This window comes from Panthera uncia, assembly GCF_023721935.1.
Source record: "Panthera uncia isolate 11264 chromosome B2 unlocalized genomic scaffold, Puncia_PCG_1.0 HiC_scaffold_24, whole genome shotgun sequence".
Classification (NCBI taxonomy): Eukaryota; Metazoa; Chordata; class Mammalia; order Carnivora; family Felidae; genus Panthera; species Panthera uncia.
In genome coordinates, this window is record NW_026057580.1 from 13256984 (window position 1) to 13277700 (window position 20717).

The 20717-nt window shown below is 36.9% G+C and overlaps 1 protein-coding gene across 3 annotated transcripts in view; it reads right to left on the minus strand.

Annotated features, from left to right (window-relative positions):
• The window catches only part of SUPT3H (SPT3 homolog, SAGA and STAGA complex component), a 537375-nt gene that overhangs the window by 141630 nt on the left and 375028 nt on the right, over positions 1–20717 (minus strand). For all 3 annotated transcript variants that reach the window (XM_049652810.1, XM_049652809.1, XM_049652811.1), the window contains 3 exons: positions 16631–16717; positions 13538–13628; positions 5521–5660 (listed from right to left, as the gene is read on the minus strand). In XM_049652810.1, the coding sequence (XP_049508767.1) occupies positions 5521–5660; positions 13538–13628; positions 16631–16717 (318 nt within the window). The remainder of the gene's footprint in view (positions 1–5520; positions 5661–13537; positions 13629–16630; positions 16718–20717) is intronic.

Consider the following 20717-nt stretch of genomic DNA (forward strand, 5'->3'; position numbering starts at 1 on the left):
TTACTTTCTTTACTCTGAGATAGTTTATATAGCATGACAATGAGTTATTTTATGAATGTTTAAAAGAGCTCTTCCATAAATCATTTTGGATTCAGAATCTGCTGAGGACATAATTCTTTCCCAAACATTTAGCATTTTTTCCAAGGTTACTGGTCTATCCAAGTTTTCTACTACCTGTTGAGAAAAACTAATCATTTACATTTTCTTAAGAAGATATTCATTCCAAATATTAGTACAGAATTATATGGGAATTGATTTCTCCAGTCTACGGCTAGATCCCTACTCCTTGCTGATTTTTGTTAGCTGTCTTTTCTTTCCATTTTTCTTAGACTTGCCATAGATTCATTCCACCATTTGTTATTATTTTTGCAAAGAGTTCCTTAAATCGGTATATTCAATTATGTGTTTTCTTTTTTATTTAATTTTTTTAATGTTTATTTTTGAGAGAGAGAGAGAGAGAGAGGAGAGAAAGAAGAAAGAGAGAGAGAGAGAGAGAGAGAGAGAGAGAGAGAGAATGAGAATGAGCAGGGGAAGGGCAGAGAGGAGACAGAATCTGAAGCAGGCTCCAGGCTCTTAGCTGTCAGCAGAGAGCCCGAGGTAGGTCGCAAACTCACAACCCATGAGATCATGACCTGAGCCGGAGTTGGACACTTAACTGACTGAGCCACCCAGACACCCCTTAATTACTGTTTCCTAACTTTATGCATTTTTTATTTTCATTTTTCCTGTTTTCTCTTTTTGACATAAAATTTCTAATTTTAGGTGAATCTTTAGTTTCTTTTACTTTTTTCCAATTTAATAAAGGCTTAAAATCTAAAAAGTTGCCTCTATTTTAAAGTGTTGTCCAAATTCTGTAAATTTTACAGGGACTATTCTCATTGCTGTTATTATCCAGATAAACAGTTGATGGTAATACATTTTAATTTGTTGTGGGTCCATTAGTTGCTTCTATTAGCTTTTTTTCTTTTCAAATTTTTAATCAATTAGGGTTTTGTTTGTTTAACTTCTGTTATTACTTTCAGGTTTACGTTTTCTGCTCTGGTAAGGTCATATGCTCTATAAATTTGTATATTGTTGAAATCTGTTGACTGAGTGTATATCTATCTGTGTATGAGAGAAACACTCCTCATGAGAAGTTGAATAGTGATCTTTTGTATTGACTTGCAATTAAAAAATAACGAAGCCCCTTCTTTACCGGTGATATATAGGTCCATGATGTAACCTCAAAGTTCTCCTGATGGAGGAAAGTGTGTAGGGGGAGGTGGGAGGATAGAGCCCCACCAAACTTCTCCCCACCTCCCCTAAAGAGCACCATGGAATCCTTGGGGTTACCTGGGTAAGATTTTAAAACTGCTGCTCATTTATAAAATGTTTTATATCCATCTATTAAACTTAAATGTTTATGATTAAAAAATTTCCCCCAAGTCAATCTGTTAAGTACTGAGAATATTGTGTTCCACACTCAACAAATGCATTTTCTCTAACTTCTCCCCACATTACTGGAATCTTTTGCTTTGTATATTTCAATTCTCTGGAATGTGATGATTAACATTTTGTATTTACTATCTTCACCACAGGCAGCATCATTTGGTAACATAAAATTACTGACATCGTTCCATTTGAAAACTTTTTCCCTTGAATCCTCTTTTCTCTGAACTAATATTGCTACCACTAGCATTTGCGTTTGTCTGATATAGCTCTGACTGTTCTTTTACTCTTACATTAAAAAAATCTACTAAAATTATATTTCTATTCTTACAGAATACACACAGGCATAATAGCATGTATGTAAATGTAGATGCGTATCTGTATATATCATGTATGTATGTGTATAACCTATCTTTCCAGCATATAAATTCTATATTTCTTAATCTCACATACATTTAAACTTTTTTCTGGGTTTCATTTTTAAACTCAACTTAAAAACTTTTTTTCAGGGGCGCCTGGGTGGCTCAGTCAGTTGGGCAGCCGACTTCGGCTCGAGTCATGATCTCGCAGTCCGTGAGTTCGAGTCCCGCGTCGGGCTCTGTGCTGACAGCTCAGAGCACGGGGCATGCTTCAGATTCTGTGTCTCCCTCTCTCTGACCCTCCCCCGTTCATGCTCTGTCTCTCTCTGTCTCAAAAATAAATAAATGTTAAAAAAAACTTTTTTTCATGTTTGTACACCATTATCTCACTAGAGTTATTAGCCTTTCTTCTTTTATGATAAATCTTAACTAAGATATTTTTGAACTGTCTTATCTTAAAGGCATTGTACTTTACCTTCCATTATAATTAAAAAATAATAATAGTAGAAAAATAGAAAAGGGAAATAGAAAGAACAGACTTCAAAACCAGAAGATGGAGAACATCTACAGCAATCCACCTCTCTGGCTTCTTCGGTGAATTTTCCAGTATACTCAGTTCGACAAATGGTAATTCTGGGACTCAACCTCCCCAGAGATCATAACTTCACATTACTTGGGGCATAACTGAATGGTGAACCTGACTTCTCTGATCATTCAGATTTTATGAGAAACTTTGTGTTTTACAATCTCTGGTCAGTCACTTTAGGTTAAATTCAGATGGCCACCTGGAATGTTATTCAATCTTAAGCCAATTAAAAACATTTTTAAGGACCTTAAATTTTATGTATCCCATGGTGCTTTCTTTCTGGGTTCCAGTATCAGGCCTCTGGGGCTTCGGGACCCTAATTTGTTTAAAGGTTGTTCTCTCTGATGGCCTGATCTTTACTTTCTTGTTTACTTTTACCAATTTAAGGATTAGTCAGAAGGCAGAGTTCACCAAATTCTTTAAGTACTCATTATTTACATCCCCTTCACAAACGCAGTCGTTTATTAGACCAGATATTTCACTCGATTGATGATAAACTTGAGCTTCTCAGGTTCCTTCACGGTAGAGTAGTTGGGTCTTAGGCAAGGCTCTTCTGTGAGTGACTACAGTCACTCTGTTAAGAAAACCCAAAGCTCTTTGCAGCGTTTTGTGATACCCTCTTGGCCTTTGGTTGACACAGCCATATTTAGTTGATCAGAATGTAAGAAACAGTAAAACACACCTCCTGTTATTCTGTGGTGGGGGTTAAGTGGAGGTGAGAGGAGGGTCAACATTTATATGCATTATTATGCTTACCAAGTCCCTGATTCTCTTTCCTAGTCTCTCAAAAGCAATTCTGAACATTACTTAATTTTTATTTGATAATTTGGAAGGATCTTAAGATAATAGATCATAGATCTCTACTATACATCTACCCAAGTGTTAAAAATTTGGTGCTGGAGGAAAACTATAAGGGTAAGAGTTTTAGCGAACTGTCATGATGAAGGACTAGCAAGTAGAAATGGAAGTAAAAATTCAGACTTTTTATTTCAAGTCATATAATATTTAATACTGATGAGGTGCATTAGGAGTGAAACACAAAGCCAGGCACAACATAAAGTCACCTAAAACAACAGGAAACAACTCAGTTTTTGGTACTCTTGCTCGATGTTTTGAGAAAAAGCTAGGATCCCAAAAGAGTTTTTATGCCTCTAAAAATTTTTTTTCTCTTCTAAATTACATTTAAGTGAAAAAAAAGGGAAAGAAAGCAAAACAATAATAAGCTTTGTTGGTAGGCCTATACCATTTTCATACGTTCTTGGGATGAAGGTAGCAAACAAAATTTCTGCAACAGTAAGTGATGCTTAGAGAAAAACGAAATCACTGAGTGATGCCAGGACTGATTACTCCACTGCACTTGAAAAGCAGAGATCGCAGTCTTGTGAGCCCAAAGTGGTTTCATATGGACTGCCGCACTTGCGGTTTGCGCTTGAAACTATAACCTGTCAAATTAGAAGCAGGCGAGGCCTATGCTCTTAACGGTTCCGCTTTCTACTGTCTACACTTACGTCTCTAAGTTCAGCATTTTTTAGTCAGTTAAACTCTGCTACTTGGATGAGTAGAATCTCAAAATTACTCTCCATTATGTTGGTTACAAAAGATTTTAGGTACGATATAAAGCTTAAAGAAACTGCCAATCTGATTTTTAACACATCACTGTAACTATTTTTACCAACTATCGATATTTTATTATCCTGGTTACCACTACCTCATATATAAGTGCAGGGAAGAGGAAGAGAAACTGCGTAAGTTCCCAAGCTTTTCCTCCCCCGCCTTTCCAGATATTTTATTGACTTTAACTTATACCTTACTGACTCATCATTTTTCCAGGCCTACAGTAGCCTGCTATTATGAGCTTAGTGTTACAACATGCTCCATTTCTTCTCTTCTCCTTGATTGTGGAATGTCCTTCCAGGCAGTAGGCTTGGTTGACAGAGATTTTCCCATCAAAACTGAAAAGCTAAGTGTTCTATTTTATTAATGTTTTATGTAGAGTCTTTCCTTAATGAATCTTTCTTAATGCCCATTAGAGTAATATAAAAATGTTTTTTAGAAAAGCATAAACAACATTTGCTCTCTGTGTAATGCATCATAAGTGAAACCATGCTACTAAACAATCATATCCTTTTTGGGCCATAATGACATCAGAAATATATGTTTATCATCTGCTTTGGACAAGCTAGCATGATTTTGGCCCACGGCGAAGTTGAACTAAAATCATTTGCAGTTGCCCCAAACCAAGATAACCACACATTTCTAAGGTAATTGATACCTAAAAAGAACATTGCCTTTAGATCACAGTTCGTGATCTAAGCATACTAATTCTTTAAAGAAGGCTGTTAAAGTTTACAAAGCATGTATGTCTATTGGACTTCCTCCAAAATTTGACATGAAATAATTGTATTTTTAGCATGCATAGAGATTATGATAAAGTAGGTACTTAGCACGATCTTTTGGAGTTCTGGAATTACCTCTCTTGTCCCATTTAAAGAGAAGGGGAAAATGGAGATTTTTTTTTTTAACAGGTAAAAGTCTAATAAGAAGAAGAATAATGCTTTGTATTTTGGAAGGCACTGAAATGAAATCAGTCATTTTTATTTTCAAGTAAGTATTTAAGGAAACAGTAATTTTATGAATAGATAGCTCAGACAAATAGAAGGCAAACAATTTTCATATTTATTGTGAAAACATATTCAGGGAATCCAAACACATGTTACAGTGATGTAAAGCACGTAACTGCCCTGAATATTACCTCAGCTAATGAGTGCATTCATAGCCTGCAGATATGTCCTGAAAAACAGTTCTTCAGCTACATGCCAACACAAAAGTGGGCGAAATTACCTTTGCCCACAAAGAGAACTGGATGACTTGGGACAAAAACAAGTTTCAGATAAAATGGTAACAGGAAAAGTAAGACCTGGAAGGAAGTTGAGGGAAATCGACTCCTATTCAAAGGAGGAAACAGAAACAGAGCACTGAAGTTGTCTCCCAAAGTCATGTCTGAAGGCTGTACAATGCTGCCTTCAGACATGCAACTACTGTTCTGGGCAATTCAGACATCAATCAAAGAACAGAAGAATAGAACCAAATAGCATAAGCACTACAATGGTTATTCTATTACTGTAAAAAGGGAAGAATATACTATACCTCCATTCTTTCTTGTTTAACTTCATCAACTTCATCATCTTCAAACATTGCCAAGAGTTCTCCTGTTTGGTCAATAGAGTTGAGAAAGTCTTGGGCAATTTTTTGTCTTTTGTTTGCATTATTGCTGCCACTCAGTTTGTCTTCATGAACATAAAAGAAGGAAAAAAATGTGCTTAATAGGTTTACATCAACACCAATCACTACATGTATTGAATACTGCATATGAAATTCAGAATTGGAATTCTCTTGAAATAATCTTTAAATGGAGAATCTTTGGGCACCTGAGTGGCTCATCTGGTCAAGTGTCTGACTCTTGATTTTGGCTCAGGTCATGATCTCACGGTTCACAAGATTTAGCTCTGTGTCAGGCTCTGTGCTGTCAGCACAGAGCCTGCTTGGGATTCTCCCTCTCTCTCTCTCTCTCTCTCTCTCTCTCTCTCTGCCCCTCCCCTGCTCCAGTGGGTGTGCTCTCTCTCTCTCTCCTTCTCTCAAAAATAAATGAACTTAAATAAAATGAAGGGAGAATCTCTGCATCCAAAACAAAAGCATAAGCCACGCAGAATTAAATCATTTATTCATGCCATAAATAAGATTGAAGGAACAAAATACCAAATTATCAATTAATGGAGTGTGAATGGACTGATCAAAATTCCTTACCAAAAAAAAAAGGAAGTCCTTTCAGATTTAGAAAAAGAATCCTGATATACCAAGCCTAATTCAGAAAATAAATACGAAATTAATGCGAAATTAAATTATTTTATTTATGAAAATAAATGTGAAATTAAAAGGAGAGAATGTTACACATGTTACTGTGGCAATACATTTGAGGCCTAAAGGGACAAGGCCTTACTCTTTTCCTCTTAAGAGATAAAACTCTCATATTTATTTAAAAGCAAAACCTAACTTTAAAAAAGTTATTGCAAAAGGTCAAGAGGGAATAATGCAATAGGCAGTACAGCTTAATGTATAAATATCAGTGTGCATTAGTGACAGAGAACTAGATTATTTTTTAAAGTGATAAATTACATGCACAGATACCAGCCTATGCATCTCTGGGTGAAAGCATCCAATCCTTCACCATTAAATAGGATGCTAGCTGTGGGTTTTCCATAGATAGCTGTCTTGGTCAGTTTATAGCACAGACTATAATAAATATATAAATATATTGTAGACTGGATGGCTTAAAAAACCCATAGTTATGTCTCATAGTTCTAGAGGTTAGAAAGTCCAAGATCAGGTGCCGCAGACTTGGTATCTGATGAAAGCCTGCTTCCTGGTTTGCAGATGGACTGTCTTCTATTCTCACATGGCGGAGGACAGAGAGCAGAAGCAAGCTCTCTTGTATCTCTTCTTGGAAGGGCACTATTCCCATTCATGAAGGCCCCTCCCTCATGACTTAATTGTTTTCCAAAGGCTCTACCTCCAAATACCATCACACTGGGAATTAGGAGGCAACATAGGAATTCTGGGGGGGACACAAATATTCCATTCATAGCAATGACCTTTATCAAGTTGAGAAAGTTCCCTCCTCAGTTTTTTTGAGTGTTCTTCTAATGAAAGACCTTGGAGTTTTTTCAAATGATTTTTCTACATTTATTGAATGATCATGTGGTTTATGACCTTCATTCTATCATTATGATTTTTTACACAATTTTTTTTCTAAATTTAAACCAATCTTCCATTCCTGGGATAAACTCCATTTGGTCATGGTGTATAATCCTTTTTTGGATGTTGCTGGATTTGGTTTCCTAAGTATTCTGTTAGGGATTTTCACAATCTATATTAAAAAAGACATTAAGTAGACAAAAAGGCAACCTACTGGATGGGAGAAGATACATCAGATGATGTATCTGATAAGGGGTTAATATCCAAAATATACATAGAACTTACAGAATTCAATAATTCAAAACCCCCAAATAACCTGATTAAAAATGGGCAGAGGACCTGAATATTTTTCAAAGAAGATATACACATGGCCAACAGACACATGAAAAGATGCTCAACATCACTAATCCTGATCAGGAAAATGCAAATCAAATCTACAATGAGGTATCACCTTACACCTGTGAGAATGGCTAGACTAAAAAAGGCAAGAAATACCGAGTGTTGGTGAAGACATGGAGGGAAAAAAAACCAACCCTGTGAACCGTTGGTGGAAATGTAAGTTGGTGCAGCCACTGTGGAAAATGGTATGGAGTTTCCTCAAAAAACGGACAGTAGAATTACCATATGATCCAGTAACTCTACTACTGGGCATTTACCCAAAGAAAATAAAAACACTAATTCAAAAAGATAAATGCACCCATATGTTTACTGCAGCATTATTTACAATAGCCAAACTACAGAATCAACCTCAGTGTGCATCAATTGGTGAATGGATAACAAACATCTGGGGTGTGTGTATGTGTGTGTGTGTGTACACACAATGGAATACTAATCAGCCATACACAGAAAAAACGAGATTTACAACAAAATGTATGCAGGGTATAATGCTAAGTGAAGTGCTTTAGAAAGAGAAAGACAAGTATTGTATGATTTCACTCATATGTAGAATTTAAGAAACAAACAAAAAAAGACAGACAAAAAAGCCAGACTCTTAAATACAAAGGATAGACAGGTGCTTGCCAAAGGGGAGGTGGAGTGAAGAAATGGGTAAATTCATAAAGGGGACTAAGAAGTATAAGCTTCCAGTTACAAAATAAATAAGTCATATGGGGCGCCTGGGTGGCTCAGTCGGTTAAGCGTCCAACTTCGGCTCAGGTCACGATCTCACAGTTTGTGAGTTCGAGCCCCGTGTCAGGCTCTGTGCTGACAGCTCGGAGCCTGGAGCCTGCTTCTGTTCTGTGTCTCCTTCTCTCTCTGTCCCTCCCCAACTTGTGCTCTGTCTCTCTATGTCTCTCAAAAAATAAATAAATGTAAAAAAAAAAAACAAAAAAAAAAAAACCAACAAAGTAAGTAAGTCATAGAAATGGAAAGTATAGCATAAGGAATACAGAAAAACAATGTATTAGTTTTTAGTTTTCTTTTCTTGTGATATCTTTGTCTGGTTTTCATATCCGAGTAATACAGGCCCTGAAGAATGCACTGGGAAAGGATTGGTGTTAATTGCTCTTTAAACATTTGGTAAAATTCATCAGGAAGTCATTTAGGTCTGGGTTTTTCCTTGGGAAACTTAAAATTACTAATTCAAAGAATTTACTTGTCATAGGTCTACTCAGATTTTCTATTTGACTCAGTTTCAGTAGTTTGTGTTTTTATAGGACAGAAAGTAGATATTTATAGATTTGGTTACATAAGCCATTGTATTTGCCATTTCTGCTTCTTTTCATTTCTTTCTACAATTTGAGCAGCCATCTTGTGTCACTCCTTACTCCAATACAACCTTGGTACCCCCCACCTGACTTATGTCGTTACTGTCAAATATATTACCTATCTATGTGTTACGGACTTGACATTACATTATATACATTGTTTTATACGTTGTTTTTTAAATCTGTTACGAGAAGAAGGAAAAATATATGCAATTATATGGTTTCTTATATTTACCTACACAATTAGCTTTATAGGTACTGGTGTGTGTGTGTGTGCGCGCGCGCGCGCATGCGTGTATTCAAATTATTGTCTGGTGCCACTTGCTTGAGCCTGAAGTACTTTAGCATTTTTTATATGGATTTGCTACCAAGAAATTCACCCAGTTTTTGTTTATCTAGGAATATATATAAATTTGCCTTCACTTTTGATATGTTTCTTGGTTAACAGTTTTTTCTTTCAGCACTTTGAATATGTCATTCCATTGCTATCTGACCTATATTGTTCTGGGGTTGTTTTTTTTGTTTTTTTTGTTTTTTTTTTTTTTTTTACCTATATTGTTAATGAGAAGTCAGCTGTTAATATTGCTGGAGTTCCACTGTATGTGATGAAGTGTTTTTCTCTTGTGGCTTTTGTGATTTTTCTCTGTCTTCCAACATTTCTAGAAGAATATGTCTGAATGTGGATCGCTATGTGATTATCCTAATTGGAGCTTGTTGAGCTGCTAGGATGTATAGATTAATAATTTTCATTAAAGTTGAGAAGTTCCAATCATTATCTCTTTGAAGATTGTTTTCTGCTTTTTTTTTTTTTTTTTATCTTTCCTATCCTTCTGGTCCCATTATGCATACGTTGGCTCATTTCATGATGCCTCAGATTTCAGAAAGCTCTATAAATTTTTCTTCATTCTTTTCTCTTTCAGACTGCGTAATCTTTAACAATCTGTCTTCAAGTTCGCGGATTCTTTCTTCTCAGTTCAAAGCTACTACTGAGTCTCTTTACTGAATTTTTCATTTTAGTCACTGTGCTTTTCAACTCCAGAATTTGCATTTCCTTTCTATAACTTGTCTCTTTATATTAATCTTTTTTTAAAAAAGTTTTTATTTAAATTCCAGTTAGTTAACATTCAGTGTAATATTAGTTTCAGCTGTGCAGTATAGTGATTCAACACCCAGTGCACATCACAACAAGTGCTCTCCTTAATTTCTGGCTCTTAATTGATGTTTTCTAGTTTGTGAGACACTGTAATCATATCTTCCTTTTGTTCCTTAAAAATGGTTTCCTTTAGTTCTTTGAGCACGTTTACGATAGCTACTTTGAAGGTTTTGTGTGACCAGTCCAATATCCAGGTGCTCTCAAAAGCGGTCTGTGTTGCTTGCTTTTTGTTCCCCTTTTTTGTGGATTACATGCCTGGTTTTTTGCACGCCAAGTATTTTGTTGTGATTGTTGTTCAAAATGGAATTTTATATTGTAGTAACTTCTGGATAATTATTCCCTCCTCTTCCTGGGGCTTGTTGTCAATGTTTGCTTGTTTGTTTAGTGACCTGGCTAGACTGGTTCAAATAAAGTCTTTTTCCCTCACAGCATGTGGCCTCAGAAGTGCTCCTCAAAGGGCACAGCCTTGAGCATGCAATCCGTCTCCTCGACCACCAGGGATGACTGTGGTTTTAGTCGGGTTCTCTTTGGCCGTCACTTTGCCAGCTCTCTTCATTAAGTTACCTGACTCTACGGGTATCACACACAGCCATTAGCTTCCACTAACTTCAGGCTGATTGCTTTACTGTTTTTAATTAAATACTCTTGGGCAGAAAACGTTCCGCAGATGGACTTGAATCGTGTCGGGCCCCTTTGCAGAGTCAAGATATTGCTAGCCTCTACATTTTGCCCTGACCGCGGAAGACTCTTCTTGGCTGTATATTCCCTTCGTTTCCTGTTAAACCTTTAGCTGATGCACTGTTTTGTTATTACCGGTATCACAGAGCTTCCAGCCTCCTCTTAACTGCTCACCATCAGGATTTCCATTGTCTCCTATGCCACCATTAGGCATGAACTTCACAGGCTCTGTTCTAAAAAAATCAGTCCCCGTAGGGAAAGCTGAAGAGCTCTTTGTGAACAAAGCTGCTTCTCCCTCTGGGCTGAATCTCTGTATCGCTGTACTGGAGCTGGGGGTGGGAAAGGCAATCGGCTTCTCTTAGAAAGACTCCTAACTCTGTGAGTGGAGATCTGGGTAGGGATGATAGTAGCCCACTCTTTGCTGAGCTTGTCTCTTCTCCCGTGGAGCTCTACTTCCCCTGAGCGAGCTAGGGTAGGGCATTCAGGACCCGGTATTCTCTGCCTGCCAAGTCTGGGGTAGAGCTTCCCTATGGGTAGAGAAGGAGTGGGAGTCGCAGTCCTTTCAGCTATTCCTGCATGGAACAGAGCTTCTGCGACACGGAGCCAGAGGAGATGTGAGTTGCCAACCTCCTGGGGGACACTGTTGCCTTAGACTTGTGGCTGGAGAATCAAGTGTCCAGGGTTCTTGGGAACATCTTCCCAGAGTGAAGCTTCTACTGAACTAAGGTGGCAGGAAAAGAGAAGAGGAGTTACAGGGGCAGGTCCTGGCTCAAATCAAACAGACTCTCACTGTTCTTGGTATTGTTTCTTTCTTTCTTTTTTTTTTTTTTTTTTTTTGATTTTTTTAAAATGTTTATTTGTTTTTGAGAGAGAGACAGAGTGCGAGCAGGGGAGGGACAGAGAGAGAGGGAGACACAGAATCCGAAGCAGGCTCCAGGCTCCGAGCCGTCAGCACAGAGCCCGACGTGGGGCTTGAACCCATGAGCAGTGAGATCACGACCTGAGCCGAAGTTGGATGCTTAACCGACTGAGCCACCCAGGCACCCCAGACTCTTCCTGTTCTTAATGAGACTTGGTTTTTTTTTTTTTTTTTAATATGTGCTTCTCCGTTTGCTGTATACCCTTAGGATAATTTCTGGAGACTTTAAGCCATTATTTTTTCTAAAATTTAGTTTTGTATATATACAGAGAGAGAGTGTGAATGGGGGAGTAGGGCAGAGGATGGGAGAGAGAGAGAGAAAATCTTAAGCAGGCTCCACATGGGGCTTGAACCCATGACCCTGGGATCATGACCTGAGCTGAAATCAAGAGTCAGTTGCTTAACCCACTGAGCCACGCAGGTGTCTCAGAAGCCATTACTTTTTAAAGTTTTCACCAGTTAAATGTGTTTCACTGGGGAATGAGTCTGCCACACTGCTCATACGGCCATTCTCAAAGTCCCACCTCAGTATTTGATATATTTTACCTGAGCATTTTATCTTATATGTTACAGCAATTATTTTAAGACTTTATATGACATACACAAAAAAAGAAAATTTAGATGAAAGTAAAGAGGCGAGATTTGAAATACATGAGGAGAGGACATCAAACTGATATGATGCTGTTAGTACAACTGAATACTAGTCTCACTACCCTGAGCTTCTTAGCGTTCTAAGAGGTTGTTGTTAATATCTCTCATTGATTCGATGGCAAGAATGTATCAGGTGATTTTCATACATTAGGTTTTAAACATGCATGTGAGTTCTACCATGGTAAGTGGTGTAATTTTTGACTTATGAGAAAATGGATCCTCAAGTTCACAGAGAGAGAAAGCAGAGAAGAGGGACTGATTAGAATTCAGGTCTGTTTGGGTCTAAGTCTGTATTTTTTATGCTCTCTAAAAAAAGAAACATTTAAATTCACCTGGACGACTAGTCTTCAGAAATTAAATTCTATGAGAATTACAGTAATATTAAGTAGGCACCACTGATGAAACATTTGATATGAATTTTTCTTTCCTTCTTTTCTTTCTTCCTCCCTTCTTCTTTCTCTCTTTCTTTCTGCACGGTTGGTACACCTGCTAATTTGTTGAAGGTATATCACAATTTACTTCCAAAATTTGTTAACTCTTCAGTTGGTTTTGAGTAGTTTGCTGGATTTCTTAATCCAGGAGAATTTGTTGATTTATCAATGTAATTATTAGCCATGGATACTCACTACTCAGTGACTATATCCAATGCAAGATATGTGAGTTGTTTCTAAAACACATATATTTATTTTGACTCAGTAAGTATTGTTCAGCACATTTCTGTTTTCAGCTTAGCACTGTTTGATTCTGAAACATTAATATTTTTTTTCTAAATATTCTGAAATGGCGAACTGAGTTGGAAATTCAGGTAAGGACAACTGTCTATTCTGCGTTAGGCTGTTGGTAAGATTTCAAAGAGTACTGAAATAGCACACCAAAATGAGGTGACTTTACATCATACCACATATCAGATACTTTCTATAATAAACTGAGAAAAACCCATGTGTCAATTTCAGATATATACAATAACAGTTTTGTCTCCATACACCCGCGACAGAAAAGTTATTCTTGCTCCGATCGATTAGGTTCTGAATCAACATGATTTTCTCAGTTTCATGGCACTGTGATATAAAACAGGCCACATGATTAAAAGGACTGACCCACCAGATTACTATGAAGCAATGGAAAGAGAAAATCATACGATTTAGCGCCGGCTGAATAGATATTTGGATAGTTTCTCAGCTACGTTACGTAACAGAAGCACATCCGTCCTACTGGGACGGGTATGTCCACGCTGTCACTGCATTGATGTGTCACACAGGCACACGAGCCATGTCACTCTCCGTTTAGTGTTTTTGTTTAGGTTACCTTCCAGAAGATCATCCTCATCGATGCCCTTGACAATCTTGGATTTGTAGTCTCGGAAAAACATGTACTTTAGCAGTCTTCTCAGTTTTTTCTATTAAAAATATGAAATGAGTAAGAAACCTTACACATACATTCAGTTTACACGTAACAGACCACTACGATAACTAAATCTAATAAACTTGTGTCCAGGATCATTGGGGAAAACACAGCAGTCCTCAGCATACTACTGTGAAATAAAAGGTGTCATCATATTAAATATAAAAGCTAAAACAGCTCAAACACAAGTGTTTTTAAAAGTACTCTTTATTTGCAAGTATCTAAATGCTCTAGAATTGCAATCATTGGAGTTTTTGGTTTTGGTTTTTTTTTTTTTTTTTTTTTTGGTCTTATAAAAAGTTTCAAATTCTTCCTGAAGATTGTGATAAATATCACATGCTCCATATTAAGCTAACTATTCTGACTTGATGAAATTTTGTACACATTGAAGACCAAATTTTATTTTTTGAAGTGATTTATAAACATCTAGACAAGGATTTTGTAACAGTTGCTTTAAAATGCCAAGCAACGTTCCTTTTTATTGCTTCCTCTTCTCTGGAGATCTTTTTGTTTTTCTTTCTTTTTTTTTTTTTTTTTTAACTGAGAAGAGTTGGTTTATGTTTTATATTTCTGGACGACTTTCTATAATCTGAGAAACATATTTTAACGAGACTCGAAGCCGACGAATGATAGTTGTGTCTTGATGGTTTTCTTTAGGTTTATTAAAAGACCGTAATACTGCTTACCTTTAAAAGTAACTGATAATACTTTGTAATCTGCTGTGTGCTTACCCTTAGAATTTAATATTACTGGCTCCTGAACTTCAGGTTTAAGATTCCTAATTATGGCTGAACCACAGTACATTTTACACAAGCTCTTTTTACACGCATTTTATTTGATATTTGCAACAACCCGAAACACAGACAAACATAATCATCTCCTTTTTACATACAGGGAAACTGAACTTAAAAACAGTCTTACAACTAGAGCTTAGCAGGGCCAGAAGTAGAACGTAACCTTTGAACCTGTTCCTTTGTTTATGATTTTAAGTAAAGTACCTACCTTACAGGACCACTGTGAGGAATAAATGGCAGTATGAGTGAAGGTGCCAGGTACAATACAGTAAGCAGTCAATAAATAAAGCTTGAAAATAAACCAGAATTACCAAGAGAAAAACCATGCACCTATATATGGGTCTTCTGCTACCCTTCCTTTCTCTTTGCTTCTCCGACTGTACTCAATACTTTAGATTTAACTTCGTCTTACAGTACACCTATGTAAACTACTTTAATTCGGTCTGGAACATGTCAGCATATAAATACAATTATTATTTTGCAGAGGAAGATGAGAACTCTGGCAGCTATCATATTACAGCTATGTTTGCAGTTGATGAAAGCTTTCTGGTTAAGAGTCCTTCTGGAAGTCGAGGAGCGCTGTCAATTAGCGTATGTTCCTGTGGTTTCAATAGGATTTTAAATTTTGACTTTCCCAAAAGGCAGGAAAGAGTGTCAAGGGGGACTGTGTTTTTCTGTGTGATCCTCTTTAACCTCTGCCATGAAAAAGGGAAAGGTGGTTGGACATAGTCTGTCAAGTATTAATGCTAACTGCACTGTTCCCCCGCTGCCTTCCTGAGGGACCTTGGCTCCACACCCTCATTTCTGCCAACAGTGTCTATTCCTCCTTGGTCCTCCGAGGATAATGAAGCTGCCAAATCCGGCATATTTGTGCTCTTTCCCATCTCTCTGAATTCTTCCTTCCTACCCACTTCCGGAGCTATCATGCTCATCACATTTTGCCTTGGTTATTGAACCAGCATCTTGGCCAGTTCCTTTGCGTTTGATCCATTCTGCATGCAACTGCACGAGTCCCACCCCACGCAGAGACTTCCCCTTCGGCATATCCCACAGCCTCTCATCGAAGCAAACAACTTCAAAATTCTGCTCCTTCAACCGAATCACACATGTTTCCTACACCGGATCACAGCTTCTTGCTAGTGGAGACATTTCTTTTCTCTTCCTTTATATTCCTCATACCATCAAAGAGTTAATGAAGTAAGAATTTATAAGATTTAATAGTAGACTGGCCAAGGTGCGGTTTCTAGATCTCTGGATCTCACTGTATGAGGAAGAGAAAAATACATGATCTAAGTTCAGTGAACCTTCGGTCAAGCAGAATTAAAAGGTTTCACAGGTATAAAGCCGTTGGATATTGGAAAGGACGGTAACAAGGTTATCCAAAAGGTCGGACGGGATGTCTTCTGATAAGAAACAGAGCCACAGGATATCAAAAATGGTGGAAGAGGAATGGGTACGTGTAACGAAGAGGCCGGCGGAAAAACAATGGAGCAATCAGATGGACCATCAGAAACTAAACGCGGCTGGCTCATTCAGGATAGCAGCTGCCATGACACACGGTGGCTATTCAGCTAGCTTTTGTACATGTAACTTTCAGATGACACTTTTATTAAAAACATGTAAAATTTTATAAAATATTTTCAACTAGCTGCTCATGGAAGATAGTTATAGACTGGTAAATACCAGCCTAAATATTTTATTTAATACCAGGGTTCAAAGAGTAAGAAAGGTAGATCTTTAACTATAAAAGAAAAGTCTAGCCACTATTATGTTTATGCTACTGAAATACTCATCTTGGTTTAGTTTTCCCCGAATAAACCTTGAAACAAACTCTGGGAAAGCCTGTAATCCTGTGTAAAATTAGAAAGAAAAAAGATGCCACTTAGTTCTACCTCACTTATTAGAACAAAGCACACAAATGATACGCAGTGAATATTATGTAGTAATGAAAATGTCTAAATATATACGTAAGCATAAGTGAAAATTCGTTGCTAGCATAGTTTTGCATAAGTGCCTGGCCCAGGAAAACAAATACCAAGTTTCTTGTAGTAAACCATTTTGTTGTGTAAACTACGAAGACTAAAACATCAGTTTAATAGTTGTACTCCAATGTGAAAGCTACATAACAAGGACACGGTTCCCAATATGTGTGAATTAAGCACCAAACAAGGCCCGTTAATACAGTGAAATTATTTTATATTACCTTATCTTTGCGCATCAAAAACAGAAGGTCTTCGGCAGAGATTACCCTGGCTCCCCGAAGCTGAGAAACTTCAGCAGCTTGCTGTAACTAACAACAAAGAAAATTGAGGATTTTTTTTTCTCAATAATCTAAATTAAATACACTACGGTCATGACGTCTCAAGGGAGATAAATATACTAAGAGTTAAAAACCTTTGGGAATAATCCGGCAATCACATTACTGCTTTTAAAAGCAAAATGTCGTATGTTTTGAAGTAAAAAAAACACAATTAAATTAACTTATAAGCCCACCTGTAACTGATACAATAAACAGAAATCCTTGATTTCTTTCATGCAGAAGAAAAATCATGTGCAGCTTCCAGAAATGCATTAATGCACCTGAAAATAATTTTATGAAATTTTATCCTCATATCCATGTGAGCAATGGTTTCACTCAGTATCACTAGTTGAATAAGTATATTATTAATCTGAGCTCCCATGCTGGTATGATTTGAAATAGGCCCATTCAGAACTTTAAAAGATCAACAAAAACAGTAGCTGTTTCTAATATCCAAAGGAAAAAAAATAGTTTTAGTTTTGGCAAGTCTTCAGTGGGCAAAGGATTCAGTCTATAAATCATAATACTGGACTGCATTAATTTCTTTCCACACTAATCACATGCACACAAAAAGTTAACTGTATCTGGAATGCACAACACAAAACATACTGCATGGAAAGTTAGATTCCCCCTGCAATGTTCATCTGGGCCCTTATATCTACAAAGTTGAGAGTTTTCTGGAATTCAGAAGTCCTAGAAACACAATCTTACTTGAAAATGACCTGGAAAATAAAAGAATGTGAAAAATGATAGTTCTATTTTCTGGCACAGGCAAAATCGGTTTCGTATTTTGATTAGTTGGAAGGAACATAAAATATGTCCAGATGAAAAAAATAAAGATACTGGAGAAAACACTACAAATATGTGCCTGTAACTTCTTCCAAATTTGATCAAACCATAGTGACTGCACCACAGCATCTCTATCCAATATTGTAAAAATATTTACATATAAAAGCTGTTCCTAAATGCATTCTTCTTTGAAAGGAATACATCTAACATATCCCTGAGAACTAATCTTTAAAAAGTGACACACTGTTATCTTAACAATTATAAGGAATCAAATAGTGCATTTGTACTAAAGAAATTCTGCTTGAATGTTCAAGCGATTTTGCTAAGTAAGCTTCAAACCTTGTCTAAATACACAGACTACAAAATAGACTATAAACTCCCTATGTGTCAGCCTCACCACTGAATTTCCTGGATACTGGTGGTTGGTATATAAACATAATTCTACCTAAATATAGAAATTTAAATTTAACTGTGAACCATTTAAAAAGAAATCTTAGGGGAAAGGTTTTAAAAAGATGATGTATCTACCCAGAAAGAAACTACAAGTTTTCAGCAGGAAAAATCTGAACATATTTTTCTAAAAACTTCAAGAGTGTCAGGGAGATACGTGTACATTTTTTTTTTCCAAATAAAAACATTTCTACCATAGTATAAAATACACACAATCAGTGTGGAGAAGAATATGGGCTCAGTATCCATTTAAATGTCTGGACACAGAGAACATACACTGAACCAGGAGGCAGCACTGACAAGTAACTTTGTATTTTCTTAAATGAAGGATGGGGATGGTTTGACAGCTGCAAAGTACTATACAGAACAGAAGGAATTTCACTGATGTTAAGAAAGGATCAGGATAAGTATATATCCCTAAACTCCCTAAAGAGTTTCCCCAATTAATTGTTTACCCACATTACATATAAATAAATAATCCGTATTTATTATCCTCTCCAAAATGTCAGTTTATTAACCAGGAAAAAAAGAGACAGTGGAAAATAAAGACGTAATTGAGTTAAGACATTTTAAAACACCTTTGAAAGCCAGGACACAACTACTGTAGGGACCTCCAGGAATATACGTCATGGTATGTTGTCATAATTAGCAGGAAACCTGAACTCTATTTTTTGTCTATCCGATGCACCAATTTCCTTCACCTAAGCTTGTACCTTACTAGCCCTGGCACTGCTAGGATTCTCTAGAATGCTATGGACTTTTATGAAGTGATTCCTTGAGACCAGAAGTTACTGTTGTGTTACTTCACTAAGGCTGTCTGTCCTGATGTGCCCCATGCTCCAAAATTACCTCTCCCAAACTGTGACCTCTCTTCTCTACCAAGTGAGGAGAGCAATCGCATTAGCTAATTACGGCGATCACACTAAAGTGTGGATTACCCATTGGCTTCCTTCTAGAAATTTTTGTTCATGCCTATCAGAAAGAGTAAAGAAACTCTTCTTTAACAACGTAAAGCTTAAGGGGCGCCTGGGTGGCTTAGTCTGTTTTAAGAGTCCTGCTTCAGCTTAGGTCAGGATCCCACGCTTCATGGGTTCTAGCCCTGTGTCAGGTTCTGTGCTGACAGTTCAGAGCCTGGAGCCTGCTTCAGATTCTGTGTCTCCCTCCCTCTCTGCCCGTCCTCTGCTTGTGCTCAGTCTCTCTCTCTCAAAAATAAACATTTTAAAAACAAAAAACAAAAACAATATAAAGCTTAAAAAACAGGATAGCAGCTGGCCAGGCCAGTTTCATAGAATGCTGAGCTCAGAATTGGTACATTTAATGTGAAAGCCCTTCACTGAGCCGGGAAACCAAAATAAAAAAAAATAATCCTAATAACTTCAGTGTTACAAAAATTGATTCTACATTCTAAGAAATCTCAGTTTCTTAATCTGTGAAACTATATCGAAGTTGTACGTCATTATTTATTGTTGCATGTTAAATATTTCTGGCAGTAATTTGAATCACTTGAATAGTACACTTCACACTTTTTTATTATAATGAAAGTAGTATACATTTAATTGTGATATAAACTATGCAAGAAATAACAGAGCAGATAAGTAGTTTAAGACCAATCACTGGTAGAATGAGTATACAACTTAATCTTCTTAACCATATGGATAAAGGTATGGTTATACTAACCATAAGAGATTTATTTGGAACTTAATATTGTGCTACAAGACATTATTATTTTGGCACAAGAACAACTCATTTATAGCATTTTTTTCCCTGATAAATATTATTTGTTCTTCAAGGTAAACTAAAAATAATATTATACTTGTAAGGACTGTTTAAAAGACCAAAGTTCCTTTTGCATATCAACACTCATCATGCTTGACACTTTCTTTGTTAAACTTTACATTTCATCTTAAATGCCTCATCTTTGATCCCTCGAACAAATCTCTTCTCAATTTCTCATTGTAGTCAATGACACTAACATTCAGACTCACTGTATCTTTCTTCCTCTGCTACATTTTCACTGACCTCTGTTGATTTTGTTTTGTTTTAATCTGCTCAGGTTCTCCAATCTGCTCTCTACTGCCACAGTACTTGTCCTAATCCAGGAAATTGCAACATCTCCAAATTGTGATGCAATCTAGATTTAAGTGCTAAAATGATCTTGCTCAAATATGATGTCCATAATTCTCGTTCTAGGATCTATGAGACTTCACTATTATCTAACTTTAATGTGTCTTTACAGCCTGACTCACAGATTTCTCTATACATTCATTCCCATCATATTTCTTGTGTTTTTTTTTTTTTAAATATTATTCTACATTTAAATTCCAGTAATTTCAATTCTATTTTCACACTTTTGTGCATCTATAATGGTTAATTTTATGTGTCAACTTGTTTGGGCCACAAGGTGATCAGACCTTCGGTCAAAGATTATTCTGGGTGTGGCTGTAAGGGTATTTCTGGTTGAAATTAACATGAGAATAGATAAAATAAGTAGACTGCCCTCCCTAATGTGGGAGGACCTCAATCAATCAGCTGAAGAACTAAATAGAAAGTGATCACCTTGGGGCACCTGGGTGGGTCAGCTGGTTAAGCTTCACGCTCAAGTCAAGTCATGATTTTGGCTCAGGTCATGATCTCATGGTACATGAGTTGGAGCCCCGTGTGAGGCTCTGAGCTGACAGCATGGAGCCTGCTTGGGATTCTCTCTCTCCCTGTCTCTCTGCCCCTCCCCCGTACTCTCTCTCTCTCTCTCTCT